The sequence below is a fragment of the Grampus griseus genome (genome assembly GCF_964374135.1).
Source record: "Grampus griseus genome assembly, chromosome: 15".
NCBI lineage: Eukaryota > Metazoa > Chordata > Mammalia > Artiodactyla > Delphinidae > Grampus > Grampus griseus.
The window spans coordinates 80,872,357-80,893,303 of NC_139009.1; the positions used below are offsets into that span (position 1 = coordinate 80,872,357).

The 20,947-nt window shown below is 36.9% G+C and overlaps 1 protein-coding gene across 1 annotated transcript in view; it reads right to left on the minus strand.

Moving 5' to 3' along the window:
- Positions 1-20,947, minus strand: part of MGAT4A (alpha-1,3-mannosyl-glycoprotein 4-beta-N-acetylglucosaminyltransferase A) — a 107,263-nt gene that overhangs the window by 38,646 nt on the left and 47,670 nt on the right. Inside the window, exons 3-5 of the mRNA XM_082672385.1 lie at positions 19,168-19,335; positions 16,912-17,052; positions 5,241-5,374 (exon numbers count right to left, since the gene is read on the minus strand). Coding sequence (XP_082528511.1) covers positions 5,241-5,374; positions 16,912-17,052; positions 19,168-19,335 — 443 coding nt within the window. The remainder of the gene's footprint in view (positions 1-5,240; positions 5,375-16,911; positions 17,053-19,167; positions 19,336-20,947) is intronic.

A 20,947-nucleotide genomic window follows, 5' to 3' on the forward strand; every position in this document is an offset into this window, starting at 1 on the left:
TGACAAAGAATGGTATCCAGTATACACAAAGAACTCTGAAAAACTCAATACCACCACCACACAATTTTTTTAAACGGGCAGAGTTTTGAAGACATTTGACAATAGAAAATAAAATGGATTAATGATGGATAGAGATGCGATAAATGAAAGTACTAAAACATTGGTAGAATCTAGGTAGGATGTAAACAGGTATTTACTGTAAATTTCTTTCGATTTTGTTGTATGTCTTTAAAGTTTCATAATAAAAAATACCATTCAAAAGTCCTTTCTTGAACTTAAAGAAGACTTGACTCCATACCTAAAGAACATATCCTGTGCCAGGGAAAAATGATCTACAATGGTTAAAATCAAGACATAGTATACCAAAATTACTAGGCTTTAAAGATAAAAAAGAATCTTTTGGGCAACCAAGCAAAATATGGATTTCTTACAGCAAAAAATAAGAAAGATGGAAGGTCATCTGGCTAGCTTCAGCAATAGCACTATACCATTCCCCCATCCTCTGGGAAAAAAAAGGGGGGGAAAAGAAAGGAAACGAAATGTAACTGACGGTTTCTATACCCAAGCAAATATAAAGAGGCAGAAGATAATTTTTTTTTGCGGTACGCGGGCCTCTCACTGCTGTGGCCTCTCCCATTGCAGAGCACAGGCTCCGGACACGCAGGCTCAGCAGCCATGGCTCACGGGCCCAGCCACTCCGCGGCATGAGGGATCTTCCCGGACCGGGGCACGAACCCGTGTCCCCTGCATCGGCAGGCGGACTCTCAACCACTGCGCCACCAGGGAAGCTCCATCAACATAATCTAGGTGTTACGGTTTAGGCAAAATTCTGACTGAAACGACTTCAAAAACTCACTCCGTCTCTTTCTTTCACTTCGAATAGTATTTAGCCATCTACCCCTATGCCTCCATGTTGATTGCCTGTGGCAGTTATCTAGCAATTCAGGTATTTTTGAAGATACAACCTGTTTCGGTCAGGATCTCAGTTGCAACGGACAGAAACTGATTCACGCAGAAGAGTCAGAAAAGCAATTTACCGGAAAATGATTGGTTAGAACTTATAGAACCTCCAGTTGGGCTGAGGAAGCAGGCTAGGAAGGTGGCAGAAATAACCCCGGACCACAGCCAAAAATCAGAGAATGCTCCTAATGCCACAGCCTGCAAAGCCCCCACCATCAGTCCTCGATGCTCTGGACACTGCCCCTGTGGCCCCTGGAGATGACACCACCACCACTACCACCAGAATGGACTGTCCACAACCCCTGCTTCCTTAGAAAATATATTTCTGCTGGCGTACAGAAATATAAACTGATCCTGTATCCAGCCACCTTGATAAACTTCCCTATTATTTCTAACAATTTGTCTGTTTTAGAGGGGGTTTTCTGTGTCATCTGAAAACGATGAAGCTCCACTCAAAGTCCAGGAAAGGAATACCCACATGGCTGAGCCCAGGTTACATGCCTGGAAACTGGGTGAGCAAATATCTGGCATTTTTAGTTTCCACAGTGGGAGGAAGACACTCCTTCCCACCAAGCTTCATAAAATGCGGAATTCTCCAGATATCAGAATGGGACAGAAAAAACAATTTTTGGTAAAATTCAGAGAACACTGTAGGAAAACATTCTATCAGAAATGATCATGACAGAAATAATAGAAACAATTATATAAAATAAGAAGAAACATTATAAATTAATAATCAAATATATAACATAAAAAATAAGGAGGCATACAGACAACCAAGGATCATTAGGATACAAAAATAATCGTTATATTCTAAGTAAAAGTAAACACAAGAATGATACAATCTTCAAATGTGAACACCACACTTGGATTATCTCATGGATCCTTCAGAGCAGGTGGAATTCATTCCTCTCCATTCCTCCTGCAATTCCAGAATACAGTCAGTGAACTTTAAATAATGCATCAACAGCCAACTGTTGAAAACCTTGAATGTTCTGTAAATGTCTCATCATAGAAGACCAGTGGACCCCTAAAGGAAAAGTCATCAGAGAGGAGCGAAGAACACACAGCAAATAATTACTTTTCTGTCTCTCTCCTCTCCTCCCTGAGGGTAATCTTATGGTTCTCCCTTCAAAGAAAAAAAAAAAAATACAAAGAACAGAAACTCAAACAAGAATGAAGAGACTATGACCTCCTTTACTGTCTATGTGTATTCTTGTCCAGTTTTTTCATTCTTAATTTTCTCCTCACATGTTAAAGTGGACCTGAGGTAATTCATACTTTTATAAAAGCTGAAAATATTTGCAAAAGATACATTACTTTGGCCTATTTACTCTAGATGAATTTCAAGTGGGAGAGTGGGGAGAGTTTCATAAAAGGGATGAGCTGGGGCCCGAAGGAGGAATAAGAAAGACAAAGGAAGAGGCAATGTTTCGGGCTGAGGAATAACACAAACAGAACTGAGAACATCCAAGGTCTATTCCATGAGCTGAGAGCAGAATGACTACAGCCCAGACCTACTAACACTATGATGTAAAGAGCCTTTAATAAACAGATGGGAAACCTGGAAGAGAAGCAGTTTGGGGAAACCAGACTAATTTAGTTATGGACAGATTAAGAGTTGCCCATGAAATACTTCAAATAATGTTATCAAGTAGGCAGTTAGAAATAACAGACTCGGGAAGAGGCTAGAGATCTAGATTAGGAACCATCCCACACGTAGATCACGGTCAAAGCCGCAGAACAGGCACTTGGGACTAGTGTTAAATGAGCCCCAAGCTACCAGACACTTAGATGAAAACTCCTAATCAAACGTAGAACCAAATGTGGTGAGTAATAATTTCAGATTGCCTAAAGGCAATGCAGTGAATTCTGTAAACTAATTCTTCTGTTCAGAATAGATTTTCTTTCAAATATTGAAATTCTATATAGACACATATACAAACACTGCAGTTCAGGAGAGGAGTCCTCCGAGATCAGAACACTGCTGACCCCTGGGCCACATTTTCAGTTTACAGCGTCTCTCCGCGCACAATCTCACTGCATCTCCCTGCAGCAGTGCTGAGCTCACAAGGCTCAATGGCACTGTTCTCCTTTTAGACATGAACAAACTGAGGCTGAAAGAGAAAATGACCTGCTCAAGTGGCAGAATCCAGACCCTGAACACTGGTCCTGTGACTCCAAACCCAGCGTTATTACATCTGAGTGATCAGAGAAACGGATGCAGCAAGAGGGTCTTGAATCTTCACGCAGCTCATCTCTGTCTATAGGCTGAATACTATTTTTCAAGTGCATAAGGAGGATTTTTCATTTTGTAGTTTTTAAATTTTAAGGCTTTTTTTCTTATAAAAATCAATACACACTCATTGCAAAAAAGTTGTAATTTTACAAAACTGTATGGTATCTCCCCAAAACCTCAACTCTCAAGGTATCTGCTACGAATAGTTTCGAGGCTATTCCACAAGACCATTTTCTCTATTTATTTTATCAATGCACATTAGGAGCTGTATAAATGTGTCATGTGCTGGAATATATTTACATACTTGCAAATGTTTCCACTGGATCGATTTTTAGAAGGAGAATGTTGGGTCACAGAGGAAACTTACATTTTAACAGCTATTGCCAAACTGCTTTCCAAGGAGGCGGTACCAATTTCTACTGACATACAATATGTGACTGACAAATCTGATTACTTAAAATGTAAAATTTCTACAACAAACAAAAAACATCATAAACGAAGTTCATGAAAAAAACAAACTGAACAAAAGAGTTAATTAAAGAGTTAATGTCAAAGAGTTAATTCCTCTCATATATGAAATTTCTTACAAATAAAAAATTACAAATTAAAAAAATGAGCAAAGCCTATAAAATAAGTATAAAAATAAGTATAAAATAAAAAATAAAAAAATTAAATAAAAGTATAAATACAAATGGTCAAAATATATATAAACCAACATTTAATCCCATTCAGTAAACAAATCCAAATTTAACCAAAGCAATGTATTATTTTTACCCATCAAATTGGCCAAAATAAATTTAAAGACTAATATATCTTGCAGAGCATGGGGACAGGGAACCAAGCTCTCTGGCAGACTGCTGGAAAAAGGATATTAATGGCTCAACTTCTGCAGAGCGTCTTGCCCAGGTGTGAACATTTAATGTATGTGGACTCTACCCAGCAATTCCACTTTTAGGAATTGATCCCGCATCAGTAACCAGACAAGTGCACAACCATTTATTTACAGTAATGTTCAATACAATGCTGAAAAGAATAGCAAAAGTGTGGAAACAGTCTCAATTGGTCTGTCAATCAGAAATTAAATAAAGTATGATAAAACCATACAATGGAATGTAATATAGCCATAACAATGATGGTGTGATAACTATTCACTTTACCATGGGAAAATGTCCATGATATTACGCAATATACAGAACAATTCCATTTATATATATGTATACAGCCAAAGGAAAAATTTCTTAAGATATATATATTTCAGAATAGCAATAGTAGCTATATCTACATGGAGGAATTACAGGTAATTTTTCAATATGCATTTCTGTAATTGTTTTGAACGATATACACGTGTTTACTTTTTATATTAAAGAAGACACAAGAACATTTTCATTAAAAAAAAAAAAAACAGGAAACACTGAAAAGTTGGGAATCAGTGGGCCAGAACCAGATGAAATTATAAATCTTCTCACATTCCAAAATTCTATATAATAATTAAGGAAATATTTACTCTAGGGTGCTTTTTCATCATTAAAAAAAACCTCCTCAAGATTTATTCTTTCCCCATATCTTTTGAGGAGACTAAAATATAAGCAATATAATAATTATAATTAACATCACATTCGACTTTTAAAATTATAATGTGGCTGCATCTTGAGAGTACAGAGAAGGGGTAGAGAGAATAAAGAGATGATAAAACCCCAGCCTACACTAAACCTTTCTCAGGTTTCTAAACTCCCAAAGAACATCAATGCAAATCTCCAAATTCAGGTCCTAGAGCCAGAAATGGGGACTCACTGTTCATAAAGATCTTTGAATATAATATTATCCTATTAACAGGATATTACCATTCCTAGATTGTAACTGCACAAGAGAAGTTAAGGCAAACGCAAGTTAAACTTACATTTAACTAGCAGATGGAATATACTACCTAAGCTCTACTCATCACATTTTATAAAAAAGGTTCATAAAAGCATTATTCAAAATATGGTTTCAACTCTTACAGATTATATGTGGTAAAAAAAAAGAGCAACAATTAAATAATTACCTCTCCTATGAAGACAACTATAACACAGTCCAGCTTCTCTTCAGGATACAGATTATCAATAAGGGAATGAAGAGTTTCTATGAGGTAAGATTTAACTTCTCTCTTCACTGTGGGAACTCCCATTACTATTGAAACTGAAACAAAATAATGATAGTAATTATATTAAAAGATTTTGCAAAGACAATGCAGAAAAACACCACTGTTTTACAAGTATTATACCCTCTCAAATTGATAGAAATAATTGGAGGATCAAAATATACTACACTGAAAGAAAGAAAAATAATCAAAGAATGTGGGGCACACCTATTATACAGTAATTCTTTTCCACATGGCTTCTCCATAAGAAAGGAAATAATGTCAAAGAACTGATAAAGATGAAAGACATTAAACCACACGTTAAGAATGAACGATGGTAAAGTATAAACAACAGATTTTATTATACAACTAAAACTTAGAAACATTAAACACATCTTAAAAATTAAAGTCTCACGTGTCATATATAAGATGTCTTAAGGAGGACACAACATCACTTCTGTGGTTTTCTTCCCAAATTCATAACCTCAATCTAACCATGAAGAAATGTCAGACAAATCCAAATTAAGGGGACACTCCCCAAAGATCAGGAAAGACAGAGAAAGGATGAGGAACTGTCCCCAACTGGAGAAGACTAAGGGGACATGACAATTACATGAAATACGGGATCCTGAGTCAGATCCTGGAACAGATTAAATAATAATGATAATAAAATGACAAACTCTAAGATCTAAGGTTAACAGCATAGCATCAATGTTAATTTCTTGGTTTTGATCATTGTATAATAGCTATATAAGGTGTGAACATTTACGGAAACTGGGTGAGGTATATGGAACCTGTGTACTATTCATGCAACTTTTTTTAAGTCTAAAATTACAGTCAGTTCTACTATAATGCTTGTTTTGAAATGCAAATTGTTCCTACATGATTAATACATTAGAAAACAATTTGAGCATGAAGTCAATTTCACATTTGCTTTTATGCAATTTCTCCCCTGGGACAAACACTCACTAGGTGAACACAGAAAATAGTACCCATTTGAACTGAGTTCAGAATACTGAACCAAGCCATGTAGAAATACCCAAAATGCACAGCTGCCTCAGTTCACTGCATGCTGTAAACCACAGCGATCTACACCTGGTGTTACAACTTTCTGGCAGATTTCAGTCAATCCGCTTTGTACCACTTCACAAAAAGCTTCCAAGCTGCAGTCCTTCTGAAGCCCACTTCAACAAGCAAACCTCAAGTCTTTTTCAAGGTAGAATACCATATTTATTGTATTTATGCATTTCTCCATCATTTAATACGTGCAAAATTGTGCCACTGCTTTTATTAGCTTATCTTTTCTTTATGTGTAACTGACAAAGCTTTTGAGTGTTGTGATCTTAACCCCATTTTTCTCCTTTTATTGCACAATTTTGCATAGCACAGTAATATTTAGGAACACATATGTTATATTAGAGTACTTCAGTTAGTTTTTAAATGTAATATCTTTAAAAGTTTTAGGGACTTCCCTGGTGGTACAGTGGTTGAGACTCCGTGCTTCCACTGCACGAGGCACGGGTTCAATCCCTGGTCGGGGAACTAAGATCCCGCATGCTGCGCAGCGTGGCCAAAAAATTTAAAAAATAAAAACATAAAATAAAAAAGTCTTAGTATCCTAAGTGTTACAGATCAGTAGAGAAGTATTTTGCGAAAGTTAAAATTAAGCCTTAATTATGTAACAGTTTATTGGAGATACTACAAAACACTTAGAGGTCATAGAATTCTAAAGTTAGAAGGAAGTGTAAAGATCATGGATCCATGATTCTACCACCAGGATTCTGCAGTTCTAAGGTCCAAATAGCTTAAGGGAGCCCCCAAGTTTCCATACCACACTCCTCTCTTCCATTTTGGGATGAAAAGTTTCCAAGGGCTTAAAAAAAAGATTTACTATATTTGTTCTGAACATGTGCATTGAACACTTATTAAATGCAAGGCATTATTTTAGGTGTTAGGAATATAACAGCATAGATAAGGTCCCTGCCGTCATGGGACCTTTCTTACATTCTACAAGAGGGAAAAAGATAAATAATTTTAGAGGGTGATATGTAGTATATGAATTAAAACATGGCAATATTAGAAAGAGTGTGGGGGGGGAGAGGAAGTACCTCTACAGACAGTGCAGTCATGGAAAGACTCTCTGATATCAACTGAGCTGGTACTTAATGATGAGAAAGAGAAGAGAAAGAAGATGAGGAAACAGCTAGGCGCTGAAGAGAGGATGATCTGAACAGTCAAGCAATAGCAAGAACAGAATGTCTCTAAAGCAGAATCAGCCTAGATTCAGAGGAATTAGTTAGGGATCTGATCACATAGACCCTTAAATTTAGTTTTAATTCTGAGGGCAAGAGAAAGGCACTGTAAGGTTGTAAGCAGGGGAGTGACAACATCCGATTTGTAATTTTAAAAGATTACCAAATTTTATGGAGAATAGACATAAAAGTGTTAACAAGTATAAAAGTATTTTGGAGAGATCAGTTAGGAAGTTACTGCAGTAATTTAAGGAAAAGATGTGGTTTGAATTAGGATGTTTCAAGTTGGAGATGAGTGAGCAGATCTGGGATCCACTGTGGAGACCCTCACCAATGGGGCTTGTGGCTGGCAGAGATAAGGGAAGGGGAGGGTCGAGGATGACCTGAGCAAGTGGACATGGGACCTTCTACTAAGAATAACACACCTGAGGGGGAAAGGGCTCCCAATCAAGATTTCTGTTTTGACCATGTTACTCTGAGATGCCTAGAGACAGGATGAGTAACCCCGGAAGCAAATTTCCATATACTTTAATCTACCTCAGAATTTTAAAATATTTAGAATATATGTTAAAAGAGTATAAACTATGCTATGAAGCATTTCTAGGAAATGTTAATGCATATGAATTTCAAAAACTTTGTTCACAGAAAAAGCAAAATCCATGCTGACTCTAGTTTATGCAAAGAAAAATGGCATAAAGTAATAATGCAAATTCTCTCTTCCCTACCAGTCTTAAGTTGTTCTGTTTCTGTTTTAAGTTGAGATGGCATGTTTAGAGAAGAAGCCACTTCTCCCAAATAGACTGTTTTGGAGCTGAAATTTAAATTCTTTAGTTTAAACCAAGGCACTCAAGGACTCCAAAAGCACTAAAAAGGAAAGTACTAATTTCGGCTAAATCTACAGAATTAGAGTATCCATGCTAGGGGTAATGCACAAAATACCACAAAAAAGACAGCTTTTCCTGCCTTCTGGGCATGTTGTAAGGTCCCCTCAGGTTGCGGAGCTGGGGGGAGGGGATGTGACTAGTAACAGGGCTTCCCTGGTGGCGCAGTGGTTGAGAGTCCTCCGGCCGATGCAGGGGACGCGGGTTCATGCCCCGGTCCGGGAAGATCCCACATGCCGCGGAGCGGCTGGGCCCGTGAGCCATGGCCACTGAGCCTGCGCGTCCGGAGCCAGTGCTCCGCAATGGGAGAGGCCACGACAGTGAGAGGCCCGCGTACCGCAAAAAAAATAAAAATAAAAAAAATAAAAAAATTTAAAAAAAAAACTGTTTCAGCTTAGTAAGAATGTTAACCACTGAAAAGCTGGTTGACCAAGATTATATTATATTTATGATGGATAAAGTCATAAACAAATGGGCTAGAATAAGCATCTTCAAAAAAGAAAGAGAATGTCACATTCATAAAATAAGAAGAGCTGACTATAAAAGAACTTACTAGAGACCTTGGAAGTTTTAAATAACTTTAAAAATACTTCTACTTCCTTTTCATTTGCTTCTTATTCATGAGGAAATAGTCTAAACCAAAAAATGCATGAAATGGCAAAGGCAACTTACCCAAATAGTGATTATTAAAGGAAGAGACACACTATCAACTTCAGAAATAATTAATGATCAATGTTCTAAAGAACATAATTTAGAACATACTACATATCTTATTAGTCTTTGTAATCCAGTATGTACCGTAAAAATATTTCTTGAATCAATAAAGACATAGAAGAATGAGTTAGTCTGAATATAATTTAAGAAGTATCATCTCCATAGGAAAAGTGTATAATTTTAAATGATTCATAAAATAGAAAGATGGCAGAACTAAAAAATGATGAATGTGAAAACTCAGAATATCGAAAACCAGTAAGATACCTAAGAATCCTATTGAATCAAATGCAGATTGAATCAGCTTTTTAAAAACATTATCATAAAGATTCATTTCAATACCTAAGAAGTAATGATTTTGTCATTTGTTAAAGACTTAGGAGCAAAATAATATTTGTCTCTACATCCTAAAATCTACAAAGAAAAGATTAACAAAGTTCAAAGTGGAGAAATAAAAAGTATAAAAGAATCATATATAAGTCCCACAAGGAAAACTCAAGAAGCCCTGGTGACTCTAACAAGAGGAGAAAAAAAATGCCATAGATTATCTTTTAGGTATTTTGGGAAAAAGATGCAAACCAAATTATTTCTATTACTGCATGAAAGGTTAAACATAAGTGACTATATACTTCTATTTCTGTAAGAAAAGTAGGGGCAGACATATGAAAAACTTTCTTGACATGACTGTAAGAGCTATTAATGTTGAAATAAGATACAAGAAAAAAAGTTATTTCTTTACCTCTCAAATTTTTAAAATAGAAAAGTTTCAAAAGTTTAAACATTGTTTTGCCTGGAGATAGGACTTGAACTACATGTCTCATAATCCTTTTCAGCTCTATTACTCTGGTCTTTGGAGAAAAATATCTAACTCCCTTCAACATGGAGTTTAGAATGACTCCTAAGTTACTATGCACAGATCAAGAACTTTTTATTCTTTAACCTGCCTTTTTTTAAAATTAATTAATTTTAAACATCTTTATTGGACTACAATTGCTTTACAATGTTGTGTTAGTTTCTGCTGTATAACAAAGTGAATCAACTATATGCGTACATATATCCCCATATCCCCTCCCTCTTGCGTCTCCCGCCCACCCTCCCTATCCCACCCCTCTAGGTGGTCACAAAGCACCAAACTGATCTCCCTGCACTATGCAGCTCCTTCCCACTAGCTAGCTATTTTACATTTCGTTGTGTATATATGTCAATGCTACTCTCTCACTTCGTCACAGCTTACCCTTTCCCCTCCACGACTCCTCAAGTCCATTTTCTATGTCTGCGTCTTTATTTCTCTCCTGCCCCTAGGTTCATCAGAACCGTTTATTTTCGTTGCTTTTTTTTTTTTTTTTAAGATTCCATATATATGTGTTAGCATACGGTATTTGCTTTTCTCTTTCTGACTTACTTCACTCTGTATGACAGACTCTAGGTCCATCCACCTCACTACAAATAACTCAATTTCATTTCTTTTTATGTCTGAGTAATGTTCCATTGTATATATGTGCCACATCTTCTTTATCCATTCATCTGTCGATGGACACCTAGGTTGCTTCCACGTCCAGGCTATTATAAATAGTGCGGCAATGAACATTGTGTTTCATGACTCTTTTTCAATTATGGTTTTCTCAGGGTATATGCCTAATAGTGTGATTGCTGGGTCATATGGTAGTTCCATTTTTAGTTTTTTAAGGAATCTCCATACTGTTCTCCATAGTGGCTGTATCAATTTACATTCCCCCCCAACAGTGCAAGACGGTTCCCTTTTCTCCACACCCTCTTCAGCATTTATTGTTTGTAGAATTTTTGATGATGGCCATTCTGACCAGTGTGAGCAATTTTTGATGATGGCCATTCTGACCAGTGTGAGCATTTATTGTTTGTAGAATTTTTGATGATGGCCATTCTGATACCTCATTGTGGTTTTGATATGGTTTTCTCTAATGATTAGTGATGTTGAGCATCTTTTCATGTGTTTGTTGGCAATCTGTATATCTTCCTTGGAGAAATGTCTATTTAGGTTTTCTGCCCATTTTTGATTGGACTGTTTGTTTTTCTGAGATTGAGCTGCATGAGCTGCTTGTGTATTTTGGAGATTAATCCTTTGTCAGTTGGTTTGTTTGCAAATATTTTCTCCCATTCTGAGGGTTGTCTTTCTGTCTTGTCTATGGTTTCCTTTGCTGTGCAAAAGCTTTTAAAAAGTTTCATTAGGTCCCATTTGTATATTTTTGTTTTTATTTCCATTTCTCTAGGAGGTGGGTCAAAAAGGATTTTGCTGTGATTTACGTCATAGAGGGTTCTGCCTAGGTTTTCCGCTAAGAGTTTGATAGTGCCTGGCCTTACATTTAGGTCTTTAATCCATTTTGAGTTTATTTTTGTGTATGGTGTTAGGAAATGTGATAATTTCATTCTTTTACATGCAACTGTCCAGTTTTCCCAGCACCACTTACTGAATAGGTTGTCTTTTTGCCATCATATTCTCTTGCTTCCTTTATCAAAGATAAGGTGACCATATGTGCATGGGTTTATCTCTGGGCTTTCTATCCTATTCCATTGATCTATATTTCTGTTTTTGTGCCAGTACCATACTGTCTTGATTACTGTAGCTTTGTAGTATAGTCTGAAGTCCAGGAGCCTGATTCCTCCAGCTCCGTTTTTCTTTCTCAAGATTGCTTTGGCTATTTGAGGTCTTTTGTGTTTCCATACAAACTGTGAAATTTTTTGTTCAAGTTCTGTGAAAAATGCCATTGGTAGTTTGATAGGGATTGCATTGAATCTGTAGATTGCTTTGGGTAATAGAGTAATTAATAGAGTCATTTTCACAATGCTGATGCTTCCAATCCGAGAACATGGTATATCTCTCCATCTGTTTGTACCATTTTTCATTTCTTTCATCAGTGTCTTATAGTTTTCTGCATACAGGTCTTTTGTCTCCTTAGGTAGATTTATTCCTAGGTATTTTATTCTTTTTGTTGCAATGGTAAATGGGAATATTTCCTTAATTTATCTTTCAGATTTTTCATCAATCGTGTATAGGAATGCAAGAGATTTCTGTGCATTAATTTTGTATCCTGCTACTCTACCAAGTTCACTGATTAGCTCTAGTAGTTTTCTGGTAGCATCTTTAGGATTCTCTATGTATAGTCTCATGTCATCTGCAAACAGTGACAGTTTTACTTCTTCTTTTCCAATTTGGATGCCTTTAATTTCTTTTTCTTCCCTGACTGCTGTGGCTAAAACTTCCAAAACTATGTTGAAAAATAGTGGTGAGACTGGGCAACCTTGTCTTGTTCCTGATCTTAGAGGAAATGCTTTCAGTGTTTCACCATTGAGAACGATGATGGCTGTGGGTTTGTCATATATGACCTTTATTATGTTGAGGAAAGATCCCTCTGTGCCTACTTTACAGAGAGTTTTTATCATAAATGGGTGTTGAATTTTGTCAGAAGCTTTTTCTACATCTATTGAGATGATCATATGGTTTTTATCCTTCAGTTTGTTAATATGGTGTATCACATGGATTGATTTGCATATACTGAAGAATCCTTGCATTCCTGGGATAAATCCCACTTGATCATGGTGGATGATCCTTTTAGTGTGCTGTTGGATTCTGTTTGCTAGTATTTTGTTGAGGATTTGTGCATCTATGTTCATCAGTGATATTGGCCTGTAGTTTTCTTTTTTTGTGACATCTCTGTATGCTTTTGGTATCAGGGTGATGATGGCCTCATAGAATGAGTTTGGGAGTGTTACTCCCTCTGCTGTATTTTGGAAGAGTTGGAGAAGGATAGATGTTAGCTCTCCTAGAAATGTTTGATAGAATTCTCCTGTGAAGCCATCTGGTCCCGGGCTTTTGTTTGTTGGAAGATTTTTAATCCCAGTTTCAGTTTCAGTTCAGACTTGTGACTGGTCTCTTTATATTTTCTATTTCTTCCTGGTTCAGTCTCAGAAGGCTGTGCTTTTTTAAGAATTTGTCCATTTCTCCCAGGTTGTCTATTTTATTGGCATAGAGTTGCTTGTAGTAATCTCACACGATCCTTTGTATTTCTGCAGTGTCAGCTGTTACTTCTACTTTTTCATTTCTTATTCTGTTGGTTTGAGTCTTCTCCCTTTTTTTCTTGATGAGTCTGGCTAATGGTTTATCAAGTTTCTTTATCTTCTCAAAGAACCAGCTTTTAGCTTTATTGATCTTTACTACTGTTTCCTTCATTTCTTTTTCATTTATTTCTGATCTGATTTTTATGATTTCTTTCCTTCTGCTAACTTTGGGGGTTTTTTGTTCTTCTTTTCTAATTGCTTTAGGTATAAGGTTAGGTTGTTTATTTGATATTTTTCTTGTTTCTTGAGGTAGGATTGTATTGCTATAAACTTCCCTCTTAGAACTGCTCTTGTCACATCCCACAGGTTTTCAGTCGTCGTGTTTTCATTGTCATTTGTTTCTAGGTACTGTTTGATTTCTTCTTTGATTTCTTCAGTGATCTCTTGGTTGTTTAGTAGTGTATTGTTTAGCCTCCATGTGTTTGTATACTTTACAATTTTTTTCCTCTAATTGATATCTACTCTCATAGAACTGTGGTTGGAAAAGATACTTGATAACAATTTCAATTTGCTTAAATTTATCAAGGCTTGACTTGTGACCCAAGATGTGGTCTATCCTGGAGAATGTTCCATGAGCACTTGAGAAGAAAGTGTATTCTCTTGTTTTGGGATGGAATGTTCTATAAATATCAATTAAGTCCATCTTGTTTAATGTGTCATTTAAAGCTTATGTTTCCTTATTTATTTTCATTTTGGATGATCTGTCCATTGGTGAAAGTGGGGTGTTAAACTCCCCTACTATGACTGTGTTCCTGTAGATCCCCTCTTTTATGGCTGTTAGCATTTGCCTTATGTATTGAGGTGCTCCTATATTGGGTGCATAAATATTTAAAATGGTTATATATTTTTCTTGGATTGATCCCTTGATTATTATTTAGTGTCCTTCTTTGTCTCTTGTAACAGTCTTTATTTTAAGTCTATTTTGTCTGATATGAGAATTGCTACTCCAGCTTTCTTTTGATTTCCATTTGCATGGAATATCTTTTTCCATCCCCTCACTTTCAGTCTGTATGTGTCCCTAGGTCTGAAGTGGGTCTCTTGTATACAGCACATATATGGGTCTTGTTTTTGTATCCATTCAGCCAGTCTATGTCTTTTGGCTGGAGCATTTAATCCATTTACATTTAAGATAATTATTGATATGTATGTTCCTACTACCATTTTCTTCATTGTTTTGGGTTTGTTTTTGTAGGTCCTTTTCTTCTCTTGTGTTTCCCACTTAGAGAAGTTCCTTTAGCATTTGTTGTAGAGCTGGTTTGGTCGTGGTGAATTCTCTTAGCTTTTGCTTGTCTGTAAAGGTTTTAATTTCTCTGTCAAAGCTGAATGAGATCCTTGCTGGGTATTGGTTGTAGGTTTTTCCCTTTCATCACTTTAAATATGTCCTGTCACTCCCTTCTGGCTTGCAGAGTTTCTGCTGAAAGATCAGCTGTTAACCTTATGGGGATTCCCTTGTATGTTATTTGTTGTTTTTCCCTTGCTTCTTTTAATATTTTTTCTTTGTATTTAATTTTTGATAGTTTGAATAGTATGTGTCTCAGTGTGTTTCTCTTTGGGTTTATCCTGTATGGGACTCTGTGCTTCCTGGACTTGATTGACTATTTCCATTCCCATGTTTGACTATAATCTCTTCAAATATTTTCTCAGACCCTTTCTTTTTCTCTTCTTCTGGGGCCCCTGTAATTCGAATGTTGGTGCATTTAATGTTGTCTCAGAGGTCTCTGAGACTGTCCTCAATTCTTTTCAGTCTTTTTTCTTTATTCTGCTCCCTGGAAGTTATTTCCACCATTTTATCTTCCAGGTCACTTATCCATTCTTCTGCCTCAGTTATTCTGCTATTGATTCCTTCTACAGTATTTTTCATTTCAGTTATTTTGTTCATCACTGTTTCTTTGCTCTTTAGTTCTTCTAGATCCTTGTTAAATGTTTCTTGTATTTTCTCCATTCTGTTTTCAAGATTTGGGGTCATCTTTACTGTCATTATTCTGAATTCTTTTTCAGGTAGGTTGCGTATTTCGTCTTCATTTATTTAGTCTTGTAGGTTTTTACCTTGCTCCTTCATCTGTAACATATTTTTTCTCGTTTCTTTTTTTTTTTTTTTTGATATTTTTTTTTTGATATTTTTTGATATATAATATTCCCTGGGGTCTGAGGTTCTCTGTTAGTCCAGCGGTTAGGAATTGGAGCTCCCACCACAGGAACTCTGGCCTGGGAACCAAGATCCCACAAGCTGCATGATGTGGCAAAAAAAAAGAAAAAAGAAAGAAAGAAAGAAAAAAGGAGCAGTACAATATCAAAGAATAAAAAACAAAATAAAATTAGAAAAATATATTAGGAAAAATAAAAATATAATTGAAACAACTGCAACAAGGTAAAATAAAACCACAACAGAAAAAAGAAAAAAAAGGGGGTGAACAAGACAAAAGGAGAGAACTATAACAAAGTATAAGGAATAAAATAAAATTAGAAAAATAAAAGATTAGGAAAAATAAGAATATAAATGAATCAACAAGGTAAAACAGAACCCCAATCTAAAAGAGGAAAAAAGGGGAAAAAAAAAAAAAAAAGCCTTGGCTATGGGGGTGGAGTTTAGGCAGGGGTGGAACTTAGGCAGCAGCGGGGTTTAGGGTGGGGGGGAACAAGGCAGGTGGGGGTGAGCATGGGGCGGGTCCTAGGCTCAAGACACACAGCCAGAAAAGGCCTTGGGGGCGGGGCCTAGGCAGGGTGACGTTCAAGCGTGGGGCGGGGCCTCTGCTTAGGACCTGCATGGAAGGAGAGAGGCAGCATGTCTAAAGGAGGGCCTCTGGAGTGCAGAGTTCCAGAGTTTGGAGGTAAGGCCCTGAGTGAGGGTGTGTGGGTGGGGTTTAGGCCCAGCGTGATGCAGGGGGGTCCTCTGAGTGTAGAGGTGGGGGTGTAGGGTCAGGGCTTGGGCTCGGCATGGCAAGAGGGAGGCTCCAATGGTAGAGGATTAGGCCCAGAAGCCCAACAGGCTCCCCGGTGCCTGAGTGGACAGGGAAAGCGCTGCCCGCGTCCCTTTTGTTCCTCCACGCCCCTCCCCCACCGTCTCCCCCAGGGTCTCCCCCATCACCACTGGACCCCTAACCGTGGGTGGGTCCCGCTGGGTGTAGGAACTCCTCCCCTCTCCCACCCAGAGGTCCGGCCTTTATTTTTGCTCCCCTTCCCTCCCTCCCACTCCCTCAGGACCCGCGTGGCTGGAGGGGGCCTTGGCGGGCAGAGGACCAGTCCTGGGATCTCAGCAGGCTCCCAGGGGCCCAAGTGGGCAGGGGAAACCTGGCCACGCTCCCTTTTGATCCTCTGCTCTCCCAGTGGTTCCCCAATTTCCCGCTTTGGCATGGGATCCCTTCCCCTCCCCCAGCCACCCCTCAGGGACGCCAGTCCTGTCCCGCCTCCACTTCTCCTCCCCCTTCACTCCCCCCACGCCCCACGTCCTTCCCCATCACTGGGGGGGTTCCTCCCGCCCCTCAGGTGTCTGTGGTCCCCCACTGGTGCCTGGTAGGTGCCCTAGTTGTGCAGAGATGTGAATTCTGCATCCTCCTAGCCCGCCATCTTGACTCCCGACTTGCCTGACTTATAAGGGTCAACATAATACTCCAAGACATAAGACCAGCAGTGCAAATACAATAGGAAACAAAACAAACATACCTCCCGTTCTTCCATTACCAATCTGCACAACAGGTTGAAGGCTTCCTTCATTTTGTAATAAATGAGGCAAATGATAATAAATACTTGGCACTTGAAGAGATTTTTTGCTTGTTAACTCCCTCAAGAGCTTTAGGGTACCATCTGAAATACAGAAGTATAATCAATCCACGGTAATACCTCACTTATAGAAGTTGCTGATGTTACAAAGATAGTGGTAAAAATTTATGAGAACTAAAAGAATTTTCTGTCCTAATTTCATACTTTGGTCAATGATATTTCCATGGACACTTAGGCAACCAGAGTCTCACAGAGTCATGATGATGAGAACGGTCTGAATGAAGCTAAAAAGGTCAGCCAGAGTACCACGAGAAGATAGAATGTGAACCACTCACCTTTATAATGTGTCAGAACTCAAGCCCTGGGGGACAGACTGTAAACACGCTATCCACTCATGAAAATGTAATTAACAATAAGTACAACGACCACCAGTAACTTTCACTTTTTTATGCTGTTATATTTGACCAAAATTTCACATGGAAGATTTTTTTTTTAGTTCAAGTACACTAATTTAAACAGCACAAGTTGAGAATGTTTGGTACAGTTCATAACTTTCAAATCGTTTTTCAGTTTTTATGAGAGGAACCAATGAACCATTTAATATAATAGAAAATAAAACCTTGATAGGATAATCAATATTGTTGTACAATTCCATTGAACTAGAACTTAACCTTTTAAATAAGGAAGCTAGCAGTAAGGACTTGCAGTCTCAATAACAATTTTATACAGAGCATATGAAAATTCCCTTAAAATACTCTGAATATTCAGAACCGAAAGTTCACAAAAGAAACGAAACTATCACACATGAAATTAAAGTTTAACCTCATGTAAAAGCAACAACTACAAATTACAAGACAACAATATCTACCCATCAAATTAAGTTAGCAGATTAAACAGTAATATTAAATTGTGGTGATAATGTGATAAATGTTTCAGCTATTAAGAACAGCATCAAAACCCTTAAAACATTCCTGCCCTATTATTCAGTAATTTCCCTTTTAGGAATGTAACTTCTATGCAATCAATAAATATTTAGTGAATTATCAGTTTTGTTCCAGCCACTGTGGCACGTGGTTGGAAATCAACAGTCATCAAAACACAGATTCTGTTTTTAAGAAAGTCATAATCTAATGAAAATAAAAGGCCTACCATAAAAGTAACTGATTTATATACAGAGATGTTCTTCACAGAGTTATAAATTGGGGGACAAAAACAACCCAGAAAAATCCTATTTGCCTATTTGTAGAAAAATATTTAATATATTATAGTATATGATTAGCTGATATATATGTCATCAAAAATGGTATTTTAAAAGAATATTCAATGCCATAGTAAAATGCTAATAGCATAATTTCAAGAGCAAAGATAAGGCCATAAAACACACAATTACACTTTTGAAGAAAAATATGCATGGAAAAAAGACTAGAAGAAAACAAAGAATGTTAACCATTCCATAATTTTAAATGTTACTGTGCCATAATACAAATTTTATAATCAGGAGGGGAAGAAAGGGGCATGAATCTCTAAAAATAAGGTACGGTAGTGAATCTCAAGATGAGAGGAATTAATGGTGAAAGATTATAACAGATAATGCTAAATGAAAAAGTATATTATTCTTGGAAGATTATGTAGATTTGGAGTCAACTGATTATATACATATATCGATTTAGTCATTAGAATAAGAATAGGATAGAAACAGAAGATGGTTGATACTCACTTCACTCAGACCAGAATTTCTCAGAGAGGGAACAGGTCAGGTACCCCCAAAAGTATCCATTATAAAACTATATCTTTTTATTTCTTATAAGTCATATCTGAGAGCACTAATTACTTCAAATAGCTCAAAGGTTCCCCAGAGTCCATCTGAAGTCCACACAAGTCACAACAGAAATATGCATAAACACCAAGTTAAATTTTAGTCTCATTCTAAATGTTTTTTTTAAAAGATGCTGGTTCTTCACTATTGGCAGTGAAATTTACACAACTGAAACTTAACTTAATATTACTCTCTTTAAATCAAATTTAGCAATTAATAAAACTTGTTTTATAATTAACCACAATAGAAAAAGTTTTGTATGGTGATTTTTCTCTCTGTAGAGGGTAACAAATGTTGCGACTCTAGACAACTTTCAAAGAGAGTATTTCACATGACCCGTTGAAAATGTAATCTTTTCATAAAACCAAAAATATCGTCTGTACCTGAAAATTTATTCACCGTATCCTTACTTCTGTTTGTTTCTGCTCCTACACGCTTGAACTGCTGTACAATGGCATTGAGTTCGGAAGACCGCTGAGAGATTCTGTGTTCAGCTATTCGGAGCCGTTCTTTTAAAGCAAGAAATTCTCGTTGATAAGCAATCAGTTTTTCTAGAAGCAAAACCAAAAGTTATTAGTATATTTCTTTAAAAAAAAAACCCACTATAATCAAAACAGAATTGTAACATTAGGGATTTTAAAGTTGCATTTTTCAGAAACAGATATTCATTAACGAATTCACTGAGACAGAATTGAAAATAAAAAAGAGCCCCAACTAACAAAGTGGTGGCAAAGCCACCACTAACTTAGTGCTATTAATATCTGTAAGAATATGGGCGCTTTCTAATTAGCACTTCAGAAAGTTAAAGATAGGGAGAAATAGACAAGGTTTTTGGAATTAACACTTCAAGCATAATACCAAGATCATTTCTCAAAAGGTACAAACAACTATAAAGACCCTATTTGTATGAAGATAGAGATGAAGCATTGAAACTAATGATAATATATCTAATAATATAATGAATATAACATATTTTATAGCGTAACCACTCATTTCCATAGGCTGTTTCCTCTGTACTTCCTATTCTGCAAAAATTTCCCTAGGCCAGACTTTGGTCAAATTCCTGATCCCTAACAACTCAATCAGGTAGATGTTAAGATGACCCTAAAAGTCAATTATTTGAATTTAAGAGAATCACAGGTCAGGAAAGCCTGGTCTGGGAAATAAAAGTGGATTTTATGAGGATAACCGTAGGCACTGAAGCAATAGTATGAGACAGCTCAGATACAAAGTACACAGTGAGAAGAGGCCCCAAGACAGAACTGGACACCAAAATCTAAGAGAGGCAGAAAAGAAACCATGCATTTATCTTGATCAGCAGCACTGGAAGGGAGCTGAGGCTGGTAAATGGTCTGAGCAATTTCCACAACCTCATTAAACTAAGAAAAATCAGAACAACCGTTTCAGCTTCTCTATCAAGCTAGATAATCTAAGGCTACTATTCTGACATCTAAACAAAACAAACCTTGGAAAGACTCTTTTTAATTTATATTGTAATCTCTGCTTTACTCAATCAAGGATGGAATCATTCTGTACAAAACAGAATTAAGAAATATAAATCTGCCTGTCTCATAAAGCTAGCCTTAAAAATAGGCAATTATATTATTCTTTGGCCCTTACATAAAGGACCATAGAGTAAATACCTCTGAAGAATTCTGTGGCAGGGAAGAAAGCCTCCCCTGCTTAACTGTCATAGTTCCCTGTATTGAACAATGTATTAATAAGCAGCTCTAGTTTCCATAATTTGCTGGCTTTAGGAGGAAAGGAAGGGAGGGGGGTTGTGATTAGGAAAGGGCATACAGGGGAGCCTCAGGGTGCCAACAAGGTTCTATTTATTGACCTGGTTCCTGGTTAAATAAAATTCATTACTATACACCCATGGTTTAGGCACTTTTCCATATGTGTTAACTGACAATGGAAGAAATGTTAAAAAGATACTATTCACAAACACAAAACTACAAACAATTATACTATAACAATTTTAACAAGAGGCACACGAGAGTTATGTGATAAAAACTATAAGCCTTTTCCTGGAGCCTGTAATGGAAGAAAAAAATGAAGTCATTTATTAATCCCAATCTTGCAAAAAAAAACAGATAAATCCTACCCTAAACTAATAATAAATGCAACACTTTTTAAAACATCAACGAAAATTTTTTGGAA